Below are 25,839 nucleotides of genomic sequence, written 5' to 3' on the forward strand. Positions count from 1 at the left end.
AAGTTAAAGCGTGTATTAGTATTGGTGTAAGTTGTTCTCTCTTTCAGCTTCAGTTCAGCAGTTAAAAGAGTAATAATATTTTGCTTTTTGGTATGAGCAATTTTTTTTTGTAAAGGCAAAGAAAAATGCAATATATTAATAGCTTGGCACCAGAAGTACCAATATCAGTACAAGAGTGAACACCAAACCCCTATCCAACAACAAATAAAACAAACCTATAACAATCTGATAAATTAAAACTATGATAGTATCAAAATTACATCAAACGGTACAAAATGCAGAATCCTTAGCAGACACAAACTCAGGCGCCGACGAATCCTTTGGAGATAAGAGATAGTCCTCTTGGGATCTCGTTCCTTGCCACAAACAACTAACATACTTACAATGAACATGAACAAACACACATTCTACAGCCGCAGTCAACCGGGCAAGGATCTTGAGATATAACCAAGACAACAAATCAAAAACTTAAACATAGCATGGTGAGTGATGAGCAATTGATGAGTGCATTTTTTAGAAACTGACATGTCTTGTTTGTATTTTTTTTCCTTTCAACATCGCAGTAAACTATTAAATCAAACAAGAACTTTTACTATACCAAAGACTAAAATCAGTAGTACCAACTAGAGTATCTGGTCTACGGACAGTTAAGTACAACGGAGATCCAATCATTCCTCTATATTCTTTTTTAAGAAGATCTTTAATGTATTTCTCTTTACAATTTAAATATTCCTTTTTTTTTAGCGACAAAATTTATTAATAACCAAATCCCTGTGATAGGCCTGAAAGTGCACAGAAATATCGATTTCAGTATAAAAGATCTCGAATTTCACAGAGACCAATGTCAAGTATCATTATCTATTTTTGTCACATTGTTTATCTAAGGTGATGCTAATTAGTTTGATTGTGAAATTAGGAAATTAACTTGTTTCTAATTATTTTTATGACGAGAGACCGGAATATAATTCGTGTCGATCGTGAATACTTCTTAAGTTATTATAACAAGAAAATATTTTCGTACGTAACAGGTTTAAATTAAAGAGGCCGCTCCGCTTTCGCGTGTACGACACCGAATTTCGACTTTGTAATCTATTCAACCTCTTTCGCGCGTACACATTACAACTTCAAAATTCCGTTTGAAAAATAATCAATTTTTGCGTGAAAAGTTATTTTAAGTAAAAATTTAATTTAAAGGTTCTGTTTACTTTCGCATAGTCGTAACCGTATTTTAAACCCACATAAGCCCGCTCTCACGGTATTTTAAATCAATTCCTGAATCTTCTACTGACGATACAAGTTTCACTCTTTCAAGATGAAATGAGAATCACATTATTCCAGTTTTCACGTTTAAAATTCATCGTTTTTTTTTGTTTGAAGAAACGGTTAAAATTCATCGTTAAAAATAAAATTTTCAGACTTAAATATAATTCATTTTACAGTTTCTAATCATACAACTTAACAGAAAATCATTGATAGAACGTTCATCATATTCCAACTCTATAAAATTCTACTCAAGACATGGTAATTATAATAAATAAACTTTTATTCATACCATTCATCATCATTGAAACAAAGAATTAACAGAGAAGCAAAGTGATAGATACTCTAAAATAAAAAGAAGGAAGCCACGGCAGTACGTAGTGTTATAAGCAAGCACCATCGAATGGAATAGTCACTCGTAAACAGGAAGAAATAGAACAGCAGCAATAATTGGATTTGGAATTGGTAATGTAATTGAAATAAATATGATCAAGTACAAGCAATTGAAATATAACGTTATTTTCAGTATGATTTTGACTTAGTTTAATAGACAAATTAAGTCATTATAGAGGATTTTAGAGAAATTATTCATGGTTTAAGAGACATTTTTGTATCGTTTTCAATTGAGTCATATAATTATGGTTCTTCCCTAAACTATATAATTTTATAGGTGGTTTGAGTCTTTTATTGACAAATCATGCACCTCAGCAAGAAAGACACTTCTTAGAAGATTTGGAAGATATGAAATAAATATTAGGCTAAAATATGGTTTTAGTCCCTGCAAATATGCCTCATTTTGGTTTTAGTCCCTGTAAAAAAAATTGTTTTTGGTCCTTGCAAAATTTTTTGTTTTTGAAAATAGTCCCTGACCCCATTTTTGTGATGATTTGCATACGTGGCACATGATGACTGAACTCATTTTGTAGTTTTTTGTCCCTGCAAAATATTTTGTTTTTTAAAAAGGTCCCTGCAAAATTTTTTGTTTTTGAAAATAGTCCCTATTGTTTTTGAAAATAGTCCCTCTAGGGACTATTTTCAAAAACAAAAAATTTTGCAAGGACCAAAAACAATTTTTTTTTTTTACAAGGACTAAAACCAAAACGAGGCATATTTGCAGGGACTAAAACCATATTTTAGCCTAAATATTATCAAGGTTTTTTTTTTTTATAAGGCACAAAAACACTAAAAGTCAGGATTTTCGTACACAAGAGCATTACACCAAAGCCAAACTAAAGCAAAACAAACAAAAGCATATAAGAATTCTAGCCTATAACAGCAACAATTCAATTTTTGGAATTCTACAAATATTTTGGATTGCTTTTGATCACACTCTTCATGGAACGAGTTTGAATGTGCTCACTACTTGTGCTTTGGACCATTGTATCAATTAGCTAATTGGCATGTTTCTTCTTATTAGGCTTCTTCTGCCTTCTTGACATAAAAGGAGTAAATAAACTCTCATCCTCAATATATCCTTCAAAGTTATGCTCTTGATCATCACTCCTATCTGTTTCTTCATCAACTAAGTCTTCCCATTGAGTTTTTAGGTCATCAACCCAGAACTTGCTGAGAACTTTTTCACTCTTTCTACATGCCTCAGTAGTGTTTTAGTGTTAGCAGGTTGTGTAATTCTGCCCTTATCAGGTCCTAGAACCTCATCAGTTGTTGTAACAGATGTGATGATAGTTGGTCCAAGATACTCAGCAGTGTTTGTAATGTTAACATTTGGAATACTTCTGCTTTGTAGAGGTTCGAAAATGTCATCATTTGTTGTAACAGGTGTGATGATAGGTGCTTAAATGGGAACACTATTATCAGACTCCAACAGAGTACTGATTGTGTCCACTGTTGCAACTTAGAGGAGCCATTTTGAGTCAAGTTAACTATCTCTTTGGAACCTGTATCAAACAATTCAAGATTTTCAATAAACTCACCATTACTTTGAAGACATTACAAGTTGAGGAAATTCTGTTCTAAATTCTAAAACAAGTCGGAGAAGGAAAACACTTAAAGAACAATGAAAAAATGCACCTAAGGATGAAGCCTCCATCCCCGCGCGCGCCTTATGCTCCCTAAGCACATGGGAGAAAGCATTTGCTCTCTATCAGCTTCCATGTGCCAACAAGCTTTTAATAAAAAGGAAAACTGAAAGCTTAAACTAAAAATAAGCACTTGAAATAAGATGTTTCTAAATAACTTCATTTCTCTCTAAATAAATTTATCAGAGTGCTTCTGATCATGTCTCAAGAGGTGGAGAAAATGCAGGAATTGGAGGTAACTGATTCTGAATGTGGGGAAAAATCTGCATCTCAAAGACATGACGGGTTAGCCGCCTGCGTGACGGTCTAACAGTCAGCCTGGTGTTGACTTTCTTATCTGATTTGTTGAATTTATGGTAACTTTGAGCTTTCTTCCTATTATAACCACTTTTCATCATTTTGACGCACCAACATAACATTGCAAAAATCTATAAAATCGTGATCAAAATTTCTGTAAGTCGAGCTAAATTAGTAATGCTTTTTACGTGTTATATCCCCTGCACAAGACGAACAAGGACAAGTTGACAGAAACTACAAAACAAAGGTGACATATATAGGTGAAACACCCAAAAGAAGAAATAATAACACCACCAATGCATACACCACCTAAGTTGTGGGCCATCTTCAAAACCAGTTTCAACACCTAAATCAAAGTCAAACCTTCACACTTCCTAGCGAGTGACCACCGAAACAAAAGTCCGTCAACTATTGACTACTACTCGCCATAACCCCTAAAAAAAACCATCCAATTGATAAAAACCCATCAAAACATAACCTCCACTTCTCATCACCATAACTGAGTCCAATTAAACATCCGAATAATTGGTCTTACTCTAGCACTCCTTCGGATTCCACCGTCACTCGACCCCTAGTCCGTCGGATAAGACACCATAATAAGTCCAAAAACTTGAGTCTAGAAACTGGCTCTCAATCTTGAATCAAAAGCGATTGGCCGGCACCCCTAAACTCTTGATTACCACAGAAAACACCTTAATCAACCCAAAAAATTGGAACTAGACACTAAATCTCTGTCTCGAATCAAAAGTGTTCGGCCCACCAGAATTTAGAAAACCAATCTCTCAAGCAATTGACAGGTGTAGCAATATCCAAAACAAAATAGATCAGAATATGATTTAGCTCGAGAACATCATCATCACCACACAAAAACTTTGATAACAACCAAAATCATTCTGGCATCCTGAACCTACTTTTGGCACCTATTAAATAAAAACCCAAAGACAAAACCATCACCATATAACACCACAAACACAAATCATCATCACAGCCACCACAAACACTACCATCACCAACCATCTTCACAACTAGCACCACAAACCAACATCACAAACACCACATAACACCATCACCACCAACCATCTTTGCAATCACCATTACCATAACTCATCATCATAACCACCGTTACCACTAACAACTTTCACAACCACCACCAGAAACCATCATCACAACCACCACACAACACCATAAAAATCATCACTGTAACACCCCGTTTTCCCAACATAAAATTTTCTTAAACAATTATCAGAGTAAACAACAATTAACGGGATATCACATTCTTAAAATCTTCAAAACATAGATAAATAATAATTTATCTTTCATGAACCAAATAGCAGCGGAAATAAATTCTATTCATCATAAAGTCTTGGCATGCAGGCCTCATTAAAACATCTCATAAATATTCAGTCTAATATCATAAATGAACACGTGAAAGAATGAAGCATGCAAATCATGAAAACCCCATCCCGTTATGTATCAGAGCGACCTAGACGACTCAGTGAGGAAGGGCCACTCACGACAGCAACTGCAAACTTAAGCACGATCACCTGCAAGTTACTCATACGAAGAGCAACATTTTCAAGCAGAAGGGGTGAGATTTCATAACACAATAACATTAATCAATGTAATTCGAAATCATAATTAACATCATAATCATTCTTAAACAACATAGCATCTTTGATAAACAATTATCAAGTAATCACAGCTTCAATCATAATCAATAACATATACATCATTAAACTCGACAAATGCGACAATGCAACTTAGACACTTATATGCATGTGGTACCAATCGTCATCATAAGTATTAATATACTTTCATCGTGCGGAGGACAAAGCTCCTAAACGTGCGGAGGACAAAGCTCCTAATCATGGTGAGGACAAAGCTCAATGAATGTTAATGCATGGACTCTAACAACAAAACATCTTAATCAACCTATCACATATACATCCAATAATTTGGAGTTCATCATCAGCTTATTCATAGACATGCAACTTAGTTAAATAACATTTGCAGCATAATCAAATCACAACAGGTTTAATAACAAGTCATTCTCAACAATTGCTTGATCATTCAACAATAATTCAAGTAAAGGCAATCAATCCATATTTCATTTCATAATCTCTTAACAGTTCATAAAAACTTCACAGTTCACAGTCATCATCTTTAATAGGTCACATTAGTACCTAAAGTTCCTTTCCTAACCAAACCAAACAGCTCAGGTCTCACAATCCTCAAAAGCACTCAAATCTGGAAGTGCTCGCGAGGCGAGAGCATCTGCTCGCCATGGCGAGTACAAGCCAGAATCCCAACCAAGGTTGTTCTAGGTTCAATCTCGTTCTAAATCATTCCCTAATCAATAGTAGGCACCTAAAGGTACTCAAAGACATCTAAGGTTCAACTCAAAAGTCAAAAACTCAGAAAATGACATGCTCTCTGGTCAAGCTCGCTAAGGCGAGTAGGGTTGCTCGCCGTGGCGAGCTACAACAAGTAACTCACGAGGCAAAGGGTTATGGCTCGCTTGGCGAGCGATGAACATTCATCACTCGCGAGGCGGTTTCTACATCAATCTAAACAACTTTTACCGTTTGATCATCAATTTTAGGGGTTTGACCTAATTTCAAAACTTTTCTAAATCAATCCTAACTTTGTCAATTAATCATCAGAATTACAACAATCAATATTACTGAATTATTAGTCTCACCCTTACCTTGTATTGAAGAAATCGCAGCCCTCCTAGTGGTTCTCTCTTCTCTTGGCTTTTTCCTCCTTTTTCCAAGGTTTGATCGTACGTGCAATTGTTTTTCTAAAAACTAGGTCTATCTCTTATATACTTCTTCCTAATATCTTATCTTATCTCACTTTCTCCCCAAAAACTATCTAAAATCTCAAAACAGCCCTCAACTAAATATTTTTATTTTCTTTTCAAATCTTATTTTATTTAACAATAAAATAAGTATCATAATCTTATCAAATCACCAAAACACATCGAATCTTTCAAATCAACTTAAATCATCTTAAATCAACAAAACTCACACATATATTATATAAATATAATATAATTGCCTAAACTCGATTAAATAAATAATTAAACGAAAGTGGGCGTTACAATCACCACCAACCATATTCACAACCACCATATTGATAGTCCTTAAAACTAGGGGTGGACAGTCGTTCGGTTAAGTTCGAAATCGGTTTCAAAACTTGAAACAGTTTAAACCAACGGTTTCATATTCCTAAACCATATCCGACCAACTTAGGCATCGGTTTAATCGGTTCGGTGTAGACGGTTAAGCCGGTCAAATGTGTGGCTTAGTTCGATTAATTTGGTTTTGTATATATCAATCCTTGCTTAAAATATTTTAAAAATTTAACATAATAAAAAATTTGATAATATTAGGCAAGGTATGCGCAAGGAAGGCTAACCCACTGGGAAGAAAAAGAGAACAAAGAGAGGGTCTAATAGGAATATATTACTCAAATTAAAAAATATTTGGAATATACTATTACTTAAGAAAATTTTGATTTGTTTTTGAGTAAACTCACACGTCCTAAATTGTATGTCACTTTAGAAAAAATATTTGTTCTAAATTATATGTCGCTTTACAATACCAATGAAAAATTAATGTTACTTTTTCTATTATATCCTTAACTATTTATTACTTTCTCTTTATTGAGGACAATTTTGTAAAACAACTCATAATATCTTTTTCCCACACAATATTAATTACATTTCTTAATATGTGTGAAATGCCAAAAACGTCATACAATTTAGGACGGAGGGAGTATATTGGTTCTTTAAATTAGATGTTTATAACAATAAACATTTTCTTGATGTTCTCATGAAAAGATCACTTTAACGAGTGGTGTAGCCTGGACATTAGTTCATCCCTCATCGTTATTATCTTTTTAAAGTAAAGAAAATTAAAATTGAGAAAACTCACACCGACCACAATTAATTCCAGCCTCCATCATCGGTTAGTAATTTAGTCGTTAGATCAACGTTTTCCTTTGTACAAATTTAAATTGGTGACCTTAAACTTTGTAACGTTGAGATAACTACCCAATCCCCTCAATGTGAAAAATATTGTGGGACATTGGGACTAGTAGCTTCATTTTGAAGGGTCATTTGAAGGGTCAGCAGCATTTTCCTATGTCAAGTGATACAAAGTTTGAGTTCCCATGTCACTATGAAGTGTGAACGCCCTTCATTATTAATCTTCCTTTCCACTCTCACCTTTTTTCATTTCTTACGCTCATTTCGTTCTTCACAAACAAAACCCTATTTTTTTTTCTCGTTTCCTTCTCTAAGAAAATAGAGTGAACTCAAAAAAAAAAAAATATCAATTGTGTAATGTCTCTTTCGATACTTCTTCCAGAACTCATAGACGACATCTTACTGCGGCTTCCGCAGAAGCCTCTTGCAAGATTCAAATGTGTATCCAAACACTATAATTCACTCATTTCCGACCCTGAATTCACAAAACTTCACCTTCAAAGATTACCTAAAATTTCACACACCCTAATTAGCTTGGAGGAAGCGAATACTTGGGTTATAACTCCGAACTCAGTGCATCATTTACTTGAACACCCGTCATCCATTACCGAAGAAGAAGACGCTAGTCTTCGTTTTAACATGAACGAGAACGATTGTTTTTCAATTGGCTCTGCTAACGGATTGGTCAGTTTGATCAGTGTAAAATCACAAGAGGGTGGAAATAAAGAAATTTGTACTCAGTTTTGGAACCCTACTTTACGGTTAAGATCCGAAGACTCACCAAATTTGACTATCATGCCTCCGCCTTCTAATGATAATATGTTGTCCAGGGTCCACTTTGGTTTCGGCTATGATGATTTAAGTGACACATACAAGGTTAGTAAAATTTCAATAACTAGTTATTTCGGGCAATTTTGGTTAGTTTAAATATGACACGTTGTTGTTATATTACTATCCGACGATTATAATTGATTGCGAGTATAGAATATTTTTACTCAATAGGAACAAATAATATAATGATTTAAGATAGTTCTTATGACAATTGCAAGTATCAACCTTCATTATTTTCATGTTCAAGCTCAAAAAATTTTAGATTAAAAGCACAAGTAACCAGATTTAGGAGTTTGTTGTTTAGGATTCCTCGTCAATATGTTAGACCCACTAATTATACTTCTTGTGTTATGAGCTCCAGCTAGTAATTTTTGCCTTAGTGATGGACTAGTACACTTCTTGTGCTTGAGCTTTAGCTACTGATTTTCAATGAATAGTTGAAGTTATAAAAAAAGTGGGACACAAAATAGACTATATAAATAAATTATTATGGCTTAATTGCATTTTTGGCCTTTAAGTATCACAATCTTGCAATTTTGGCCTCCATAAAATACAATAACAAATCAGCCCTTAAGTTTACCCCTTTTGCACTTTTGGCCCTCCAGACCATTTTTGACTAGGACAATGCATATGTGGCACTTAGATCACTTTATTTATTAGACTTGATTGCAGTTTTGGCCCCCAAGTATCACAATCTTGCGATTTTGACTCTCTAAGAAAATAGAAAGTCACACGTAGCACCTCACTTTAAGTGATGTGGGTGCCACATATGCATTGACTTGGTCAAAACTGATCTGCAGGCCAAAAGTGCAAAAGGGGTAAATTTAAGGGGCTGATTTGTTATTGTTTTTTCTAGGTGGCCAAACCGCAAGATATACTTGGGAGGCCAAAACTGCAAATAAGCCGATTATTATTGCACATTGGTTAAAAAGGGGATACAATTCTTTAGTTTAAGCACATACTTTTAATCTTTTTGGATTAATTTCTCTATTTACTCCATTCTAGGTGGCAGCTGTGTTTTGGAATTGTATAGCACAAAAGATGGAGGCGAAAGTTCATTGCATGGGCGATAGTTCTTGGAGAAATACTCTTGCTTGCCATGATTTTCCAATTTTACTACAAAGGACTATCGTTGGACCATTCGTGAATGGTAGTGTTAACTGGTTAACGTATCATAACTTAAATTGTCATTTGTATGAAAGGGAAAATGTTACCATCAACCAGTTATTGATTTTTTCGCTTGATTTGCGAAAGGAGGCATGTAAGTATATTTTGTTGCCAGATGCTACAACCGTAGTGTCCCAAGATCTATTAAAACTTGCTGTTTTGAGAGGTTGCTTGTGTTTTTATTATAACCACATGAGAACCCATTTTGTTTTGTGGGAAATGAAAGAGTTTGGAGTTCAAGAGTCTTGGACTCAGTTGGTGAATGTTAGCTATGGTCATCTTCAATTTCGTGAGTTCCTTAATTGGTTGTTGTTGCCGGTGTGTCTATCCGAAGATGGAGATGTCGTGATGCTAGTTTGCGAAGAAGAGGATGAAGCTATTATGTATAATCAGAAAGATGGCATTGTTGAACCTGTTGAACTTTCTAACAACCAAATTCGTTATGCTGAGGAACATATGCAGAGCTTGGTTTTGCCTTGTCCTCATCCACATTAATCTCGTATGCAACAACTGTTTGTTTTTCTGAATTTATGTTAGGTTTTGCATTTGGCATGATATCTATTGATGGTTCTTTAATTATGTTTTCCTTAGATAGTTTGACTATTTTGCTGGATGATTTCATTGTACTTATTGCTAGTTGTTGGATCAAATTATGTGGATTGGATGATGTTAATTATTATGAGTTAAGTTTATATTTCTCCACTTGCTATTGATTTCATTTGCTAGTTGATGGTTGATCCTATGTTGAATATCCTACAAAGGATTTCTGGCCATATACAGTAGTAATCATTGTCAATCTTGAGTAGAACTTCAGGTTATAATTCATAACCAATTTAGTAAGTGGAAGTTGGATGCAGGAGTTGGGAACAATCTTAAAAATTGTAAAATGTATGTTTTGTAGAGTTGGTTTGGTTTGAATTTAGTAAAAATATTTGAACCAATTAATTTAAAATCGACTGTTATTTATTGGTTTAATTTTCTTCTCGTTATGAAGTTCAAGCTAAATTGACCTATTCAACATGCTTTTATATGCTACATGTAGTCAGCAATCTCGGCCATTAATTTAAGATTGAACGAAACAAATTACAACTTAATCAAACTGCTTTAACTCGTCAATATAGATGGAACAACCAAGATCCATAATGACGATGTTAATACAATATTCCGTTTCCAAATTTTCAAGAAATTATCATTTTCCTCGGGCCATGATAGTGACAATATATTTTCAGTCAGTTTAGATGGAACAATATTTGATAAACCTATTGTTCGGTTCAATCTCTGTCGGTCTTGGGCAGAATTTAAAGTAACAATATATATTCAATCAGTTTATCTGGTGGAAGTTAGTTTGCAGCAAGGAGGGAACAACACTCATTTTAAATTGCTGCAAGTAACAATAGAGTGATTGTTGTTGTATTTTAAATAGCATTCAATCAGATAACATGTCACATACAAGTTTGAGATTATTGTTTGAGATTGCAGCTTCAGACATTATCCTACAAGTTTTACTGCACTGGATTTGAACACGGATCTGCCTAATTCTCTCAATAACTTAGTTGAGAATCGATAGCTTGCTAATTTTCTAGGATGTCTGTATCTTTGTAGTTCCGGTGTTGGAGCCTGTGATTCCATAGCTTTAAAGTTGAAATTTGATATTGTGCTTTCAAGAATTGTTATTATTTACTTTCTAATATATATTCAATTAGTTAAATAGTTATATTCACCAAGTCTCATTCTTTAATTATTCTTTCTCTTCAATTTAACTGGTCCCATATTCACCTAAGCTCCGTTATAACTCTTTAAGACCTCAAAGTGTTCATTGACATTGATTTTGATTGACGTTTAGAAACTTTTCAAGCGTATGGTAATATGTAGATTGCATGTCGACTGTGTGTGAACTCTTTCATATTGATGCGTGGAGTTGTGAATTGGTGGTTGCTAACAAGTCAAACTAGCTCATCTTTAGCTAGTGAAGTGTTGAACTTTTGGATACTATCACTTGATCAGGTAATTGTTATTTTACTGTCAATTTTCAATATTGCAAGTAAATTCCTTGAGGACAAGGAATTGTTCAAGTTTGGGGTTGTGATGACAGTCAGTCATTCACTATTTTTAGAGTTTTTTTTTAATGATATTTTTGAGTTCACAAGCAAGCTTAAGCAGCAAGAAAAGCAAGAAAAACCGAAGAAATTGAAGAAAGGGAATCATGTCACGATAACTGAAAAACGTGTCACGATTACTGAAAAACGTGTCACGATTTGGAGCTTTCAAGAAACTTGCATTCGACATTGATGAAAACGTGTCACGATGGCAAAAACGTGACACGATTATGGAAACCCTAATGTAGATGGTTTGTTACACAAGCAGAAACGTGTCACGATTTACTTAAATCATGCCACGATTTTAGGAGCAGTTCTTGCCTATTTAAGCTGAAGACTATTCTGAAAACAAGGGTTACGATTTGGAGAGAGCAAAGTGCGATTTTGAGACCTAAAGACGGCTAGGAGGGCGATTTCTTCAACCTTCTATCAGTTCATGTATGTTTTGATTCCACTATTGATTATGCTATTTGTAAAGTCAATTATGAGTAGCTAAATCTCTTAGAGATTAGGTCTGAGATGATTCTTTGTAACCCTTATTGAACCATGTTGCTGTGAAACTCTATTTATTGTGAATGACAATCTAGTTTTTATTCAATTCAATTGTTCTTAATGCTTTTTATATCCTGATCAAATATAAACATGATTTAGTGAGAATGAATGACTACTGACCATAGCTTTCTACTTAGACAGAATTGAATTATTCTAATAATCATGGTTAGTCTAGGAATGGATAATCCTTTATTAGTGATATTAGGTTAACGTTCTTAAAACCTTCAAAGATTATTAGACCATCTAAGGAATTAGGGGTTGTAGTTTGAGAAGAGGGTACTAACTCAAGGGATTGATTAGGACTGTTTTGTTAACTATCGTGGAACTAGAAAATCATTTATAAGAATAGGTGTAGTATATCAATTAGGGGAACATGGATGATTCGAAAGACCTGATCTCATCTATCTTCATATTTTCTAACCAAATATATATTTTCTAACTCAATCTTTATTTTATGTTATTTAATTTTATGTAATCAAATAAAATCTAAACAAAATAATTTATAGATCCTAAATATTTACTTTATTTCTAAATTACGATTACCACAGACTTTGTGGGAACGATATTTTTTATTATTTCGATGCATTTTTAGTACACTTGCTAAAATATCTATCAGACGATTACAATTTCTTGAGGGAAAATGAATTTATTACTTATTCAATAGAGGGAGGAAGAAAGAAAGAAGGGAAATGAAAAAGAAAGTTGGGGATTTAAAATCTAACTCATAGACCAAAAGACCCCTTCCTCTATCACACATAACACCTAACAGCTGCAAAAAAATGCCAACTAAACAATGAAGAAAGTTTGATTTTAGTGATATAAATTAGGGTTAATGGTTCTTTACCACCTGTAATATAGGTCATTTTTGGTTTTCCCCTGTAAAATAATTTTTTGATAATATATTTTTTTTTGGAATATCCTTTACAGGGGTAAATCAAAAAAAATATTTTACAGAGGAAAAAATAAAAAATGACCTATATTACAGGGGGGTAAAGCACCATTAACCCTATAAATTAATATAGACCGACCTTGTGCAAAATAAATTAATATAGACTGACATCTTACTTAATTTTGTAAGAAACTAAGTAGTGTTTATTTTTTTAGAGATTGACTTGGGTCTCAAAAAATATCCTCAATTTTAAAGACCTAAATCTTTGAAGGGGGGATTTTAAACAATAACTGATCAATTACAATTAAGAGGCAAAAGAGGCTGCAGTTCTCAATTTCACATTTGACCAAACTAACAGAACAGGATAGAAAATTCTTGATGACAGAATATCAAGTACAAGTGGCTCTTTTCCGAAAAATAAAAATCAAAACCAATATGTTGGGGCAGTAAAACAGGAAAATTCCAAAACTGTGATGCTTATATGAAAAGCATCCTACTGTAGAGAAAAAAGTTGAGCAGGCCAAGTGCGTCTCCGACCATCAGGACTTACACCAGCAGCTTCCATGGAAATGTCAATGCTGCGATGCTCAGTAGAACGGACAATGCTGACACGCAAATCAATCTTCACAGCAGGGTAGCCTTCAGTGCCAATTGTTTCCGGTTTTGTCCCATTTTCTTCCCCAAATCCAATGGCAATGGGTTCCCGGAAAGTTAAGATTGTCTGTGACCAATGTGTTTTCGGAGTGTAAGGGGATGTTGACAGCACAGCTGGTGTATCCCGGCAGAATCTAGTTGTAAATCCAGTATCAAACCATAGGACAACTCCATAACACCAGCAACATGTTTTAGAATTTTCATTTTCTGAAGCACTCAATTTTGGTTCCAAAGAAGCTGTTGCGGTGAAATCCACTTCATGGTGCTTCATGGTAGCCAAGTCAAACGTCTGGTAGGATAAAAACAATTTTAGCATAGTTAGTTACAGTTATTGTTAACATAGACATCTAAAACTGAAGATAAGAAACTTGCTAGATCCTCGGAACTCACTAATATAATGTCTTGCATGGTATTTACATTACACAAAGGGCACAAACCTGAAGAATAGTGGAACTGGTAACTAAATCTTGATGGTCTATGACATCAACTATAGGATACCGGGCAGCATCTATGACAAGCTCCTCCCCAATGCAAGACATGTCAAAATCACACACATTCTCCCAAAATGGAAGACTTGTACCTCCTTTTCCAAATCCTGCAACAAACTGTAGAAGAAAAACTGGAATAAATAATATAATATAGATGTATATATGAAAACATAAGATCACAAATCATCCCCGAACAAAATATCATGAAAACTTTTGTTATAAATCCCAGAAGAGCATAGTGGCCAACCACAAAATCGTTAGATGTTCAATTTTTTCAGAGTTTATATAGTTTATACTATATAAATAAAAGCTAGCGTAATTTGATTTATGTAGCCGACACTACTTAGTAGGATAAGGCTTGTTTGCTGTTGTTGTATACATCAATAAAAAGTCAACAACTGACCGTCAGTGACTATTAAGAGGGTGAAAAATTAGAATTAGAATGAGATGGAAGTCCAAATGTTGTTCAAGTGTTTTTTACTTGAAAAATTCCCAAGATACTCCAAGCTAAGAGCCACAGCCTTGAAATTTTAACATTTTTTTTCTTCAAATATTTGAACTCATTCTGAGATGCAGCGCATAGCGTCTGCACCATCTGCTATTTTGGCTACTATAGTGGCCGCAACAGCTACAACAGCAAAACGCTCTGCTACTACAGGTCCTGCAGCAGCCATGGGCTGCTCTGCTACACGACTATAGTGCACTATTGAGAACACTGGTAAAAATTAAATAGTTCTGGATGGAATGATGGCAGAGGAACTCACAATAGTTGCTGTGTCGGGAAGAATGGCACCCCCAGGCTTCAAATACCGGTCCCGTGCATAAAGCACTGAGCCAAGCATGGATTCATATAGTAAGCAATATCCCATCCATTCACTTAACAATACATCAACACTGTGAGGTTGAAGTTCAACAATTTTGTCAATTTCTTCAACCATGCCATGAACCACTTCTACGACTCCTTTCTGGTTGCCATTGACTCTAGTTTCGCTTTTATTCAGCAAGAGACCGTTATTTTTGGCAACCTGAATTAAAATTTGAAGAAAAACAAAGTTAGCAAGGAACTAGACATGTAGTTAAAGAGCTGGTATAGAAGCTACCAAGCAGGAAATCTATACCTGAGATGCCACTGCTGCCATCTTGGCACTAGCCTCAACTGCAATGACCCTTGAAGCCCCTGCTTGAGCTGAAAAAAGGCTAAAATATATAATAATATATAAATGTCAGAAAAATTCAAAAAATTGAGCGCAATCAAATATGGAATGTGAATACATAGCCCCAAAACATTAATATGTACTTCATAAATGTGTTGTACATCATAAACAAAAGAATAATATGTACTTCATAAATGTGTTGTACATCATAAACATTACTTCCTAAAATCAACTAACATAAGAAATTTATATAGTAACCTATCAATTTGGGTTTGTATATGAAACATGGTTACTGGCTTCTGTTACTACCATACAATAAGTCAAAACAGGACCACTTATAAAAGCCAGAATAATACATGGGAACAGGGTTAGAGTTAGTTAGACAGTTAGTTGTCAGTTTAGTTAATTACAGTTAGAGTCTCCAAGGGGACGTGTAGCTTGGTTAGTACTGTGGTCTAAATAGCAGGAGCAAATTAGACAAAAGGCATTCAAGAATGTAGATAAAAGAACTGAGCAAAAGCCCTGTCGTAAGGGGAATCCCTTGGAGTGTAATTTTTTCTCCAATTCTCGGTATTTTCAATAAAATTATTCATTTACTTTGATTGTTTCTATATATTTCTCATTTCTAAGAAACACCTTGCTTAATTTAAAACAGGATGGTTGTTTTGAAGACGAGAGCATAATCCAATGATGCTATAGATTAGAGACTGTTAAATGAACTAAGATTTCACAAGAGTCAAGTATGTTTCTCACCTGAGGATGCCAGTTCCACAGCCGACGTCCATAACTACAGCACCATTTAGCAGAGAGGGATTCTTCAAAATTGCTTGCCCATAAGCATCCATTCTAGCCTACATAAAAATTGCTGTAACTTTAATAAATCAATAATAATTTGGTCAAAAAGCTCCAAATTTACAATTTTCTGAGTTACACGACCTTTATTCAAACCTGAAACCAAAAAATGAGAAGTGCATTTTATACCTTATCACTTAACATTTCTCGATGGATGCCAAATGAACTGTAAGACCCAAAATAACTTTCATTAACTTTCCTAATATGTGTTGCAATGTGATTCTGAGGATTACTGATCAAAGACCCTTCTTCTGGATTCTTATCAATCGATGAAACACTTCCTCTTGAGTCCTTCCCGTTAACAAGTTCCTTATCTGAGGAACTAGGCAAGCTTGAATGATCGTCTGAAACATAAACATCGTCATTAACTACCAATTTTTTCACGGCATCTTGATTATCACCGTAAATTGCGTCTTTCAAATCCTTCACAAGATCTTCATCCATGGTTGAAGTTTCTTCATCTTCACCTTCTTCAAATTCACCAAAGTTGTACAACAATGAATCATCTTGCATAAAAGGTTTTAGATATTTATCATCATCCCACAAAGGCTTAATCCCATTGAAGTCAGTTACATCATGCAAGTGATTCTGCAAATCATGTTTGGACTGACAAGCTAAACCACAACTCCAACATCTGCTCTCTGCCACCTGGTTATAAAAGCAAAACAAACCAACCATTAGCAATATGTACACACAAACTCACACAATTCCAGTCAACTCTTTTTTTTTTTTTTTTGACAATAAATTTTAGTGTAAAAAATCAATTCTAGAATCAAAAGCTCCAGTTTCTAGTTTCAAGTTATAAATTCTAGAGGCAGAATCAATTCTACTTGAGATCAAACAAACATGTCAAAATCAATTCTACACCTCTAGAATCAATTTTGGTTACTCCAAAAGTGGAACCAAACATACACCAAGTATTTGTTATATCTGAAGTTCAAAACACAACCTTCAATTCCATTTCCATTGATTCAATTTCCTCAGTCCCCAAAATACTGATAACAAACTCCATAAATTCTACTGTTTTCTTTCCATTCCTTCATTTTCTCTCACTTTCTCGCAATTTCTCAACCGCTAAACATTAAAGGTCTTTTTCGATTGATCTGTTTGAGCTTATCTACTGGCATAAGTTTTGTGAGACTGTTTGATAGAACATCTGAAGACAGATTATGACATTTTTATAATCTTTTTTCAGCTTATTTTCATAAGTTCTCCAAGATAACTTATGAAAACAGCATGTAGCATATAGAAAAACATTTCAACTTAATTTTATCTTTCTCTATAGAAATAGCTTATGTAAGCTTATACAAAAGCACTTATTACAATAAGTGCTTGTGCTATGAACTGCAAATAAGTTGTTTATCCAAACAGGGCCTAAAACCAACTAAAAAATGCATGACTAATTTTAAACTTTTAATCACCTATGTTCTGTTTAGATTGGCTTATATTTGAGCTTATGCAACACAGATTACACAAATAAATAAGCTTTTATATATTATTCATAAGCTTGTCAAGCTAGTTTATGACAAAACAGCATATGAAGATACATTTTCGCTAGTGAAAACATATGAATTAACATAAAAGCTTATTTATTTGCATAAGCTATTTCTCATTAAGCTCAAAAATAAGGCAATCCAAACTGTTTAAGTGTTTGTGCTATAAGCTACAAATAAGCTGTTTATCCAAACAGGGACTAAAACCAACAAATAAGCATCAAAATCACTTTTTTATAATCCCTAACAAATGGGTTTCTCTTACCGTCTCGCAATTTCTCAACAACGAAACATAAAATACAAAAACCATCAAAAGGGTTGCTAGGTTACCTTGGAACGAATATAATTAATAAGCTTGAAGGAAGCATAGAAATCCAAGTTGAGAGAATCTCTAACAACATGAAAATCGAAGTGGTGAACAGAAGCACAATGTTGGAACAAGGAAGTGCAGGAACTGAAATTGGAATCACAGAAGAGACAGATGAATTCGGAATCTGAATCTCCATCGTTTTCTTCCCAATCGTCCCAGTTTTGCTCTTCTTCTACTTCTTCTTCGTCATCGTCTTCCTCTTGTTCAACTTTGTATGGTGATTTTTCTTCTTTTTCGCTTTGGTTGGTTTTGGAAGGCATGGTTGCGAGTGTGAAGAAGGTTAAACCCTTCACAAACCCTAAAAATTGAGAGCTATTTATATGTTGAAAGTTTGGTCTTTTGCATTAACCTTTCGATTCTCAAGAGTAAAAGACTCTCGTGATCTAAGATTTGATGACTAAAGTCTAGTAGAAACTTTATTTCACTCAGAAATCAATATTAATCGAATATAAATTTTGTCGAAAACCTGACTCATTAGTTCTTCTTTTTTTAATAAAGGACTTATTAACCACTTGATTTTAATCATTTATTTTTTCGTTAATAAACTATGAAGCAGATTGTTAATTTGATGATAACATTTTGATTTTTAAATTGTCCCAATAGGTGATTTGGTCCAAAAATGCAAACAACCTATCGTAGTTGTGTTTGTTGCATGTACAACAGTAGAGGCCCTCATACCATGACAACGGCAAAGAGGTGCTCTTTTGGTGGATGATGACATTGTCGGCGTTGAGTCAACGAGTAGGGTGTTGTTATTATAGCTCGACAAGAAGGATCTCTAATCCTACAATCCCTAAATGAGTAAGATCTCTAGTCCTACAATTCCTAAATGAGTAAGGAATCATAGCTACAATAGTTCTCTTTGTATAATTGTGATATGGGAAAGAAGAAGTGAATGACTTATGGAGGCGTGAGTGAGTGGAGAGTTGGTGAAGGGTAGTGGACAACTTGTCGGTGAGTTAATATCTTATTAACTGAGTCAATCTTCATTGACTAAAGAAAGTATCTTGTCTAGTATAGCTAACTACTCCATTCTGTATTTGGTTGAAACGAAATGATATTCTTTTCAATCAGAAAGTGACGAATATTCTGGAGGTGGTAGATCGTACCAATAAGTCTTGGTTTATATTATGGGAAGGAAGTAACTCAAATTTTGTTTATTCATATTGGAAGACTTATCCACTTTCTTTTATTTGAAGTGTTTAAAAGTGTTTGTTTGTAATGAATTTTGAATATCCATTGTACTCTCATCAATAAATTTTGCTAATAAAAAAAAAAAGTTTATGAACTAAGTTTTTATTTTTGACAATAATCTTATGGGCTAAGTTATATTTTGATTTATATTGAATCTTATATAACGTGGATCCATCTATTGCACTCATTTCTTATATATCTTTTTATTCATTTTTGAATTTTGTTTTGAAAATAAATTGCAAACTAGGATTAAGGCCTGACCCTGTTTACAAAAAAGAAGGAAAGGAAGTCTAAGGCTATCCTATAGCAACAAAAACGAAAAGGAGTCTACCATGAAAAGCAAAGGGTTGCACATACCCCTAAAAAATTATAATCCTTATTTATTAATTTTGTTAGGTCTGCAGCAATTTAACCTAATATTTTCGCGCTCATTTGCTGTAGTGGTGATTTAACCTAACAAATTTCATCTAAAAAAATGCATCGCACCAATTTCATTCCTATCCTCTTCCCTTCACTTATTTAATACTAGAAAAATCCATCGCACCAATTTCATGTCTTTTTTTTTTTTACAATATTTTGTACACTTTTTTTTTAACCAATTTCATGACTTTTTTTTTACAATATTTTGTACACTTTTTTTTTTTGGAACCAATTTCATGCCTTTTTCTTTTACAATATTTTGTACACTTTTTTTTTTCTCTACGTAATGGATCTTATTGCACTATATTAGTTTCTCCTTTGTTTATGACCCGGACGGTAGCACGGGTAAAAGTTCTAGTAAGACATAACAACGGTTATGCAGAATATATGAGTATCAAACTTTCCTAATCATCTAATCATAAATATTTAGGATTGTTTTTTACCACCCTTTTTGAAACGAGTTTGTATTTTCTCACTACTTATGTTTTTTGGTGAAACTTGTCTATTTGTCTGCTTCTTTTGCTTTTTGTTTCTAGCTGCTGATGGACAGACAAGGTTAGACTCATGTTCCTCATTGGTATAATCCCCCCAAAAGTGATTCTTTTTTGAATTCATATAACAAAATTTAGCAATAATGAATCACTCATATGTCGTTCTATAATTAATTTCTCCAACTGTATAAATATTTTATTTTTTGGTAACACCCAACTGCATAATTTAAGAGGTTGCAAATCGAACAGAATGATCACAAAATTTCATCTATATATATGAAGTGTATGAGGGAAGTGCACATGACAACATCAAATCTTGATCTTTTTTTTTTTTACAAAAATAAAAAGATATTCATTCATTCAAATCGAGAGATTACATCATTCAACACCGCTAAAAACGTAAAGGATGAATCTGCGAACAAACTCACAGCATCCAAGTTAATAGCATATAGCGGCATAATGCCTACAAATATATATGATAAAATTAAAGTCACCGGAATATCTATGGCCTCCGGATCTGCAACGTTGACGTCCAAATCTTTGATTGAATAATCGATCTTTCAATAGGAATAAAATGAACACCGCAAGAAGATGGGAAAGCAAACAACGCCGCACAAGACGACGAACAACAAACCACCACACTTACATGATGAAATCACACAAAGAAAAAAGGCTTAAATATGAAATTCATCCCTGCAATTAGGAGTCGTTTAAAAATTGGTCCCTGTATTCGTTAATCCTTGCAAACTAGCCCTGCAATCATTAATCATTTAAAATTTCGTCCTTGAGGTGATAATCTTGCTGAGGTGGCAGTGATTAGCTGACGTGTCGGATGTTAATTGGGATAAATGGCTACTGACTCATACTTTTGCCTTGAATGGACAAAAATGCCCTTAGTTCCCCTTTGACTTCTTTCTTCTTCCTCCTTCTCACCTCTCGTCATCTTCTTTTCTCCCCTACAACCACCGCGCCGCTGCTAACAACACCAACTTCCTTCTCTCCGTCGAACCCAACACCAACACAATCTATACATGTCAACGTCGGCCAAAGCTTAAAAAAATTCCATTGTACTGCTTCATTCCCTCCGGCCAGATCGACGATGGGAGAACATCGTACATGGCTGCAACATTCTCAATCTAGTCTTTTCTGTTGGCTGCAACGTCACCGAGTACGTGGTTGTAGAGGGCTTATGACGGAGACGCAACCAGAGGAAAATATGCAGCAAGCACCAGTGGTTTCTTCCAGCGACGGCGCCGATAATCTACAAAACAATGCGACTGTGGCTGATGTTTCAAATCACATGTAACTTTGCGATGTCGCTGAGCTAGTTTTTATGTTTGAGAATTCTTTTGAATTGAATTTTGTAATTGTGCTTTGTTTTCAAGAGCCACTGTAGAGAAAGAAGAAGTAAAAAGCGATGTTTTGAGGGATGAAGTTATTTGGATTTTACAAGCTATTACATCCACAGGGAGGTTTTGGTGAGTGAGAGTTACTTAACTTTGTGTGCTTGTGTTGGTTGGTTATTAGATTATTAATTATCATGGTCCAATTGAGTTAGAGAAGAATGTTTCTTCACAACAACAGGTAGAAGACGTAAAAAATGAAACTTTAGCATTTCCAGTTAGTTTCACCATGGGTTTTGCTATGAAAAGGAAAAGTATGAAATGGTTGAGGAAATGTGTGGAAGATAAGGAATTTTGTTCTTGCTGATGAACAAACACGTTGGATAAATTTGAGATTGTTGAAGATGAATATTGTTGGAAGAGAAACAGGGGTTTGTTGTAATGAAAATGGATGAGAGAAAGTATGTTGATTTCAGTTTTGATTCTAATTTTGTAAGTGAGGAAGGTGATGAATAATCATGTGTATATGATGAAGGAGGAAGAGGAAGGATGTTATGGAGAGGTTGGTGGTGGTGTGCGATGCAGAGAAGAGAAGAGAAGAGGAGTGAAGGTTTTGAGAAGATGACATCAGGGTTTTTTTTGTCCTTTCATGTTTGTCTAAGGGGTATTTTTGTCTTTTCCCAACGGTCTGAGAAGAGAAGGGGTAAATTGCTGACGTGGCAGTGATTAACAAGGATGAGGGACGAAATTTTAAACGATTAATGATTGCAGAGCTAGTTTCCAAGGATTATCGAATACAGGGACCAATTTTTAAACGACCCCTAATTGCAGGGATGAAATACATATTTAAGCCAAGAAAAAAACCTAGATCTATGTGAAAGTCACTTATTTAGATTGAAATAGAGAGAAAAAGATGAAGAGGGGTGATTTCAGGTCAAGAATTGATCCAAAACCACCCCCAATAAAGAAATGGGATGAGAAAACTTAGAGAGAAAATTAGGGTCGGCTTGTTGGAGAGGAAGAGGAAGAGTTGTGATTAATTGAGTTTTTGTTCAAATCTTGATCTTATAATCTTATAAACGAATTCAACTCTTTTAAAGTAAGTAATTTATTTTAAATAATATTGAAAAAAATACCGGTCGATATTTCAATACATTTCTAATGTCCATGTGATTGATACCAATAGTTGATTAAAATAAACTGCTTACTTTAAACCATCAAAATCTCATATAAAGATTACATTCTCCGATTCTCGGCATTCATGCTGTCGGAACATCGGTGACCATTTGATCAAAATTGGACAGTCCAAAAAATGAAGTGTTTATTTTTATAATTCAAATATCGAACTTGATTCTATATCATCCGATTTAGATTGAACGATCACGGATGTTCCGACGACGTGAATGTGGAGAATCCCTTACTGCAGCGTGCCAGATCCCTTATCTTCTATTCTCTACTTTATATGTATATCTATATCTATATTATATACAAGTATGTATACATTTCACGATATATCTATATCTATATCATATCAAAACTCAAAAAATCATATTGAAGTTGTCCATTTAATGGCTCCATTGAGGATCTCAAATTGTAATCATCTTCAAGTTTCATCCAAGTAGAGTAATCAGGCATAAAACCTTCACTAGAATTATTATCACTACTCCATTGTTCAATTGAATTTTTTTGTTGATTTTGAACATCATCAACATGAACAAAATCATTAACTTCCACAAACATATCAGCAACATTTGAGTCTTGACCTGTGAGCTCTTGCACAAGTGCTCTAAAATTTGAAGCACTAGTCTTCACTTTCATAGGACTTGAAATATATGTAACTTTTACCTCTTTTTTGTTCTTTTTGCTTTGCTTTTTTCCCTTCATAACATGATTGTTAACACCAAGCATGTTTATCTCACTTTTCATCATCTCAAAAAAAGAACAAAAAAAAGAAAGAACAAGAGATTCAAAATATTAGTGTTTTTGATTGTTTGATGAATATGTGATATTATGATTTAAAAAATACAACTTTGGCTAAGTATTTATATGAAAGGTATAAGAGAAAAGGATGATGCAAAGTCAAGGTGAATTTCCTAGAATCTATTATTATATGGTTTATTGAAAGAAATTTAAGAGAGAAAAAGTGGTGTTGATGGTGGAAAAGGAAACTGGTTAGAAACTGCGTAGGTTATAAGAAGTTTCTATTGGTTATGATTTAGAGAACCCCTTAACTAATTAAGTATATATATATATACATGATATGATGATATTTTTGGTGACACCTATATTTTTTAATATTAGTGGTTTTGGTTCAATGAACGTTTTGGTCCCTAGCGCAGCCATACATGACTTGGAATCTAATAAATCTAGATGTCCTTTGTCATAAAGGATTTAGTGTTATTTATTTGTATAAAATTTACATCAAAAATTTAAAGTTTCCCATTTTTCATTTAAGTTTTTAGTAGATAAATGAAATAACAATATTAGTTAATGAAAACTCACACATACTAATGGATGGATCAAAATTCAAATTTTGATTATAACGTTCGACCTAACAATTTTCTCATTTTTGTGAGTTGAGCTATAATTTGTTAACTATTTATTTTACTAATAAGTAAATGATATTATCTATATATATTTTGTGATATAACATGATTTTGGGTTAAATTTTTATTCTCAATTGTACACTTCATTTATATTATTCTAAATATAATTTTATCGTTTGTATATTATTATTTAAATCCTTAATTAAAAAGTTAGTTAAATCTCATTATAACAAGAACAATTGGACTAATGATCATAATGATATTAATTATCTTAACACTAATGGTCATAATGATATTAATGAATATTTTAGTAGATACCGATCGATACATATTTTTTGTGCTAACACTTGAATTTCTAAAGAAAATGACTTTAGTAATCTAGAGTTCGACTAAGAGACAAATATAGTTTGAGATTGTTTAATCGAGGAATCAAATTCTGGTTCTCTCAACAATTACTCATCAAATTTAGATTAACGCTCAATTCTAATCCTCTACATGTAGCTTTTTTAAAACAAAACTACCACTTATATTGATGAATCGCGTCAAAAACAACATCAAAGCTACATAGTTTGGGATTTTCTCTCTGATGTCGAGTCTCAAACTATGTTTCTCAAGATTAAAGAGAGAAACTCTTAACGAAACAACCTTTCAGAAGAAGACAGATGTTTGGGAGTTTTTCTAACCAAACATTATTGGGCTCTCGTAAAGCAAACCGAAGCTTTATTTTATTTTTATACTAACTTATACTAATATATATTAAATTAATTAATCTCTTAATTGGTGAGTAATTTACGTAATCTATTGTTATTGTGAATTTCACATGGTAATAATGTAGTTATAGGTACATCTCTCCTTGACATCGTTCGTTCACAAAATTTTCAACAATCACCATTGATTAGTTTTTGTTTTTTCCTCTTTAACCTTTGTCTTTTACCAACGGAATCAATGTTCCTATGAAGCGTGGTGGCACTGGTTTGTAATCTAGATGACAGGTGAGTAGTGACGTTGGTAGTGTAAACATAACAACAATATAACATGTTCAATTTATCCTATATTCTAATCAATTGTCAAATTTATTGAATTAAAACCAACAAAATTTTCTCATACGATAACATGTTCAATTTTTCTTTGGAGAAAATTGTGTTGAGTAGGTTAGCAAGTTTCATAACAAACAAAAACAATGCACTAACAAGAAACAACAACAAACTATTAAATTTCTCACGTCAAGCATAGAGAACCTGTTAAAAACAATGCTTAGAGAACAAGTTTAAATTCTAGATTTTATCAATATCCAATAACATTGCAAAAAGAACCGTTGGACCATTAGCTGATATGGTTCAAAAATATTTTCAGCAATCAAAGACATTTTTTAATGAGTCGCGGTTAGGTCACTCTTTTAAAAAAAAATTTGTGGCACTTTTTAAATTGGCAAGCACATTATCAGCCACACAGTTCTCAGGATAAAACAGTATAACTACAATTTTATCGGAGTCTGACTGTACCATAGGATCCATTCTAAAAATATAACCTTATATTAAATATGATACAATGACAACTCTAATGTTGTACCAAGATATGGTACTAAGATCGCTCAAGTATGGTACAACGACCACTCTAACTTTCGAAGGGACGACTCAAAGAGATTGTGGTTGAATGGATACTCTAAAAGAAAACTAAAGGGACTAAAAAATATCTCAAAAGGGATTATG

At 33.8% G+C, this 25,839-nt stretch overlaps 3 protein-coding genes across 3 annotated transcripts; 1 reads left to right on the forward strand and 2 right to left on the reverse strand.

The window, feature by feature from the left end:
* Positions 1–7,551: 7,551 nt before the first annotated feature.
* LOC11415265 (F-box/kelch-repeat protein At3g23880) lies at positions 7,552–10,290 on the forward strand. Its single transcript, XM_003598409.4, has 2 exons — positions 7,552–8,466; positions 9,427–10,290. Exons 1-2 carry the CDS (start codon positions 7,948–7,950, stop codon positions 10,081–10,083), a joined length of 1,176 nt encoding a protein of 391 aa, XP_003598457.1. The 5' UTR covers positions 7,552–7,947; the 3' UTR covers positions 10,084–10,290.
* A 3,133-nt stretch (positions 10,291–13,423) lies between these two features.
* On the reverse strand, positions 13,424–18,514 carry LOC11423023 (probable protein arginine N-methyltransferase 3). Its single transcript, XM_003598410.4, has 7 exons — positions 18,097–18,514; positions 16,403–16,921; positions 16,175–16,272; positions 15,386–15,464; positions 15,032–15,292; positions 14,217–14,384; positions 13,424–14,068 (listed from the first exon to the last, which is right to left on the reverse strand). Exons 1-7 carry the CDS (start codon positions 18,394–18,396, stop codon positions 13,619–13,621), a joined length of 1,875 nt encoding a protein of 624 aa, XP_003598458.2. The 5' UTR covers positions 18,397–18,514; the 3' UTR covers positions 13,424–13,618.
* A 4,193-nt stretch (positions 18,515–22,707) lies between these two features.
* LOC11420359 (uncharacterized) lies at positions 22,708–23,795 on the reverse strand. Its single transcript, XM_003598412.4, has one exon. The coding sequence runs from the start codon at positions 23,511–23,513 to the stop codon at positions 23,106–23,108; it is 408 nt and encodes a 135-aa protein (XP_003598460.2). The 5' UTR covers positions 23,514–23,795; the 3' UTR covers positions 22,708–23,105.
* Between the last annotated feature and the right edge of the window lie 2,044 nt (positions 23,796–25,839).

The sequence above is a fragment of the Medicago truncatula genome, chromosome 3 (assembly GCF_003473485.1).
Source record: "Medicago truncatula cultivar Jemalong A17 chromosome 3, MtrunA17r5.0-ANR, whole genome shotgun sequence".
NCBI lineage: Eukaryota > Viridiplantae > Streptophyta > Magnoliopsida > Fabales > Fabaceae > Medicago > Medicago truncatula.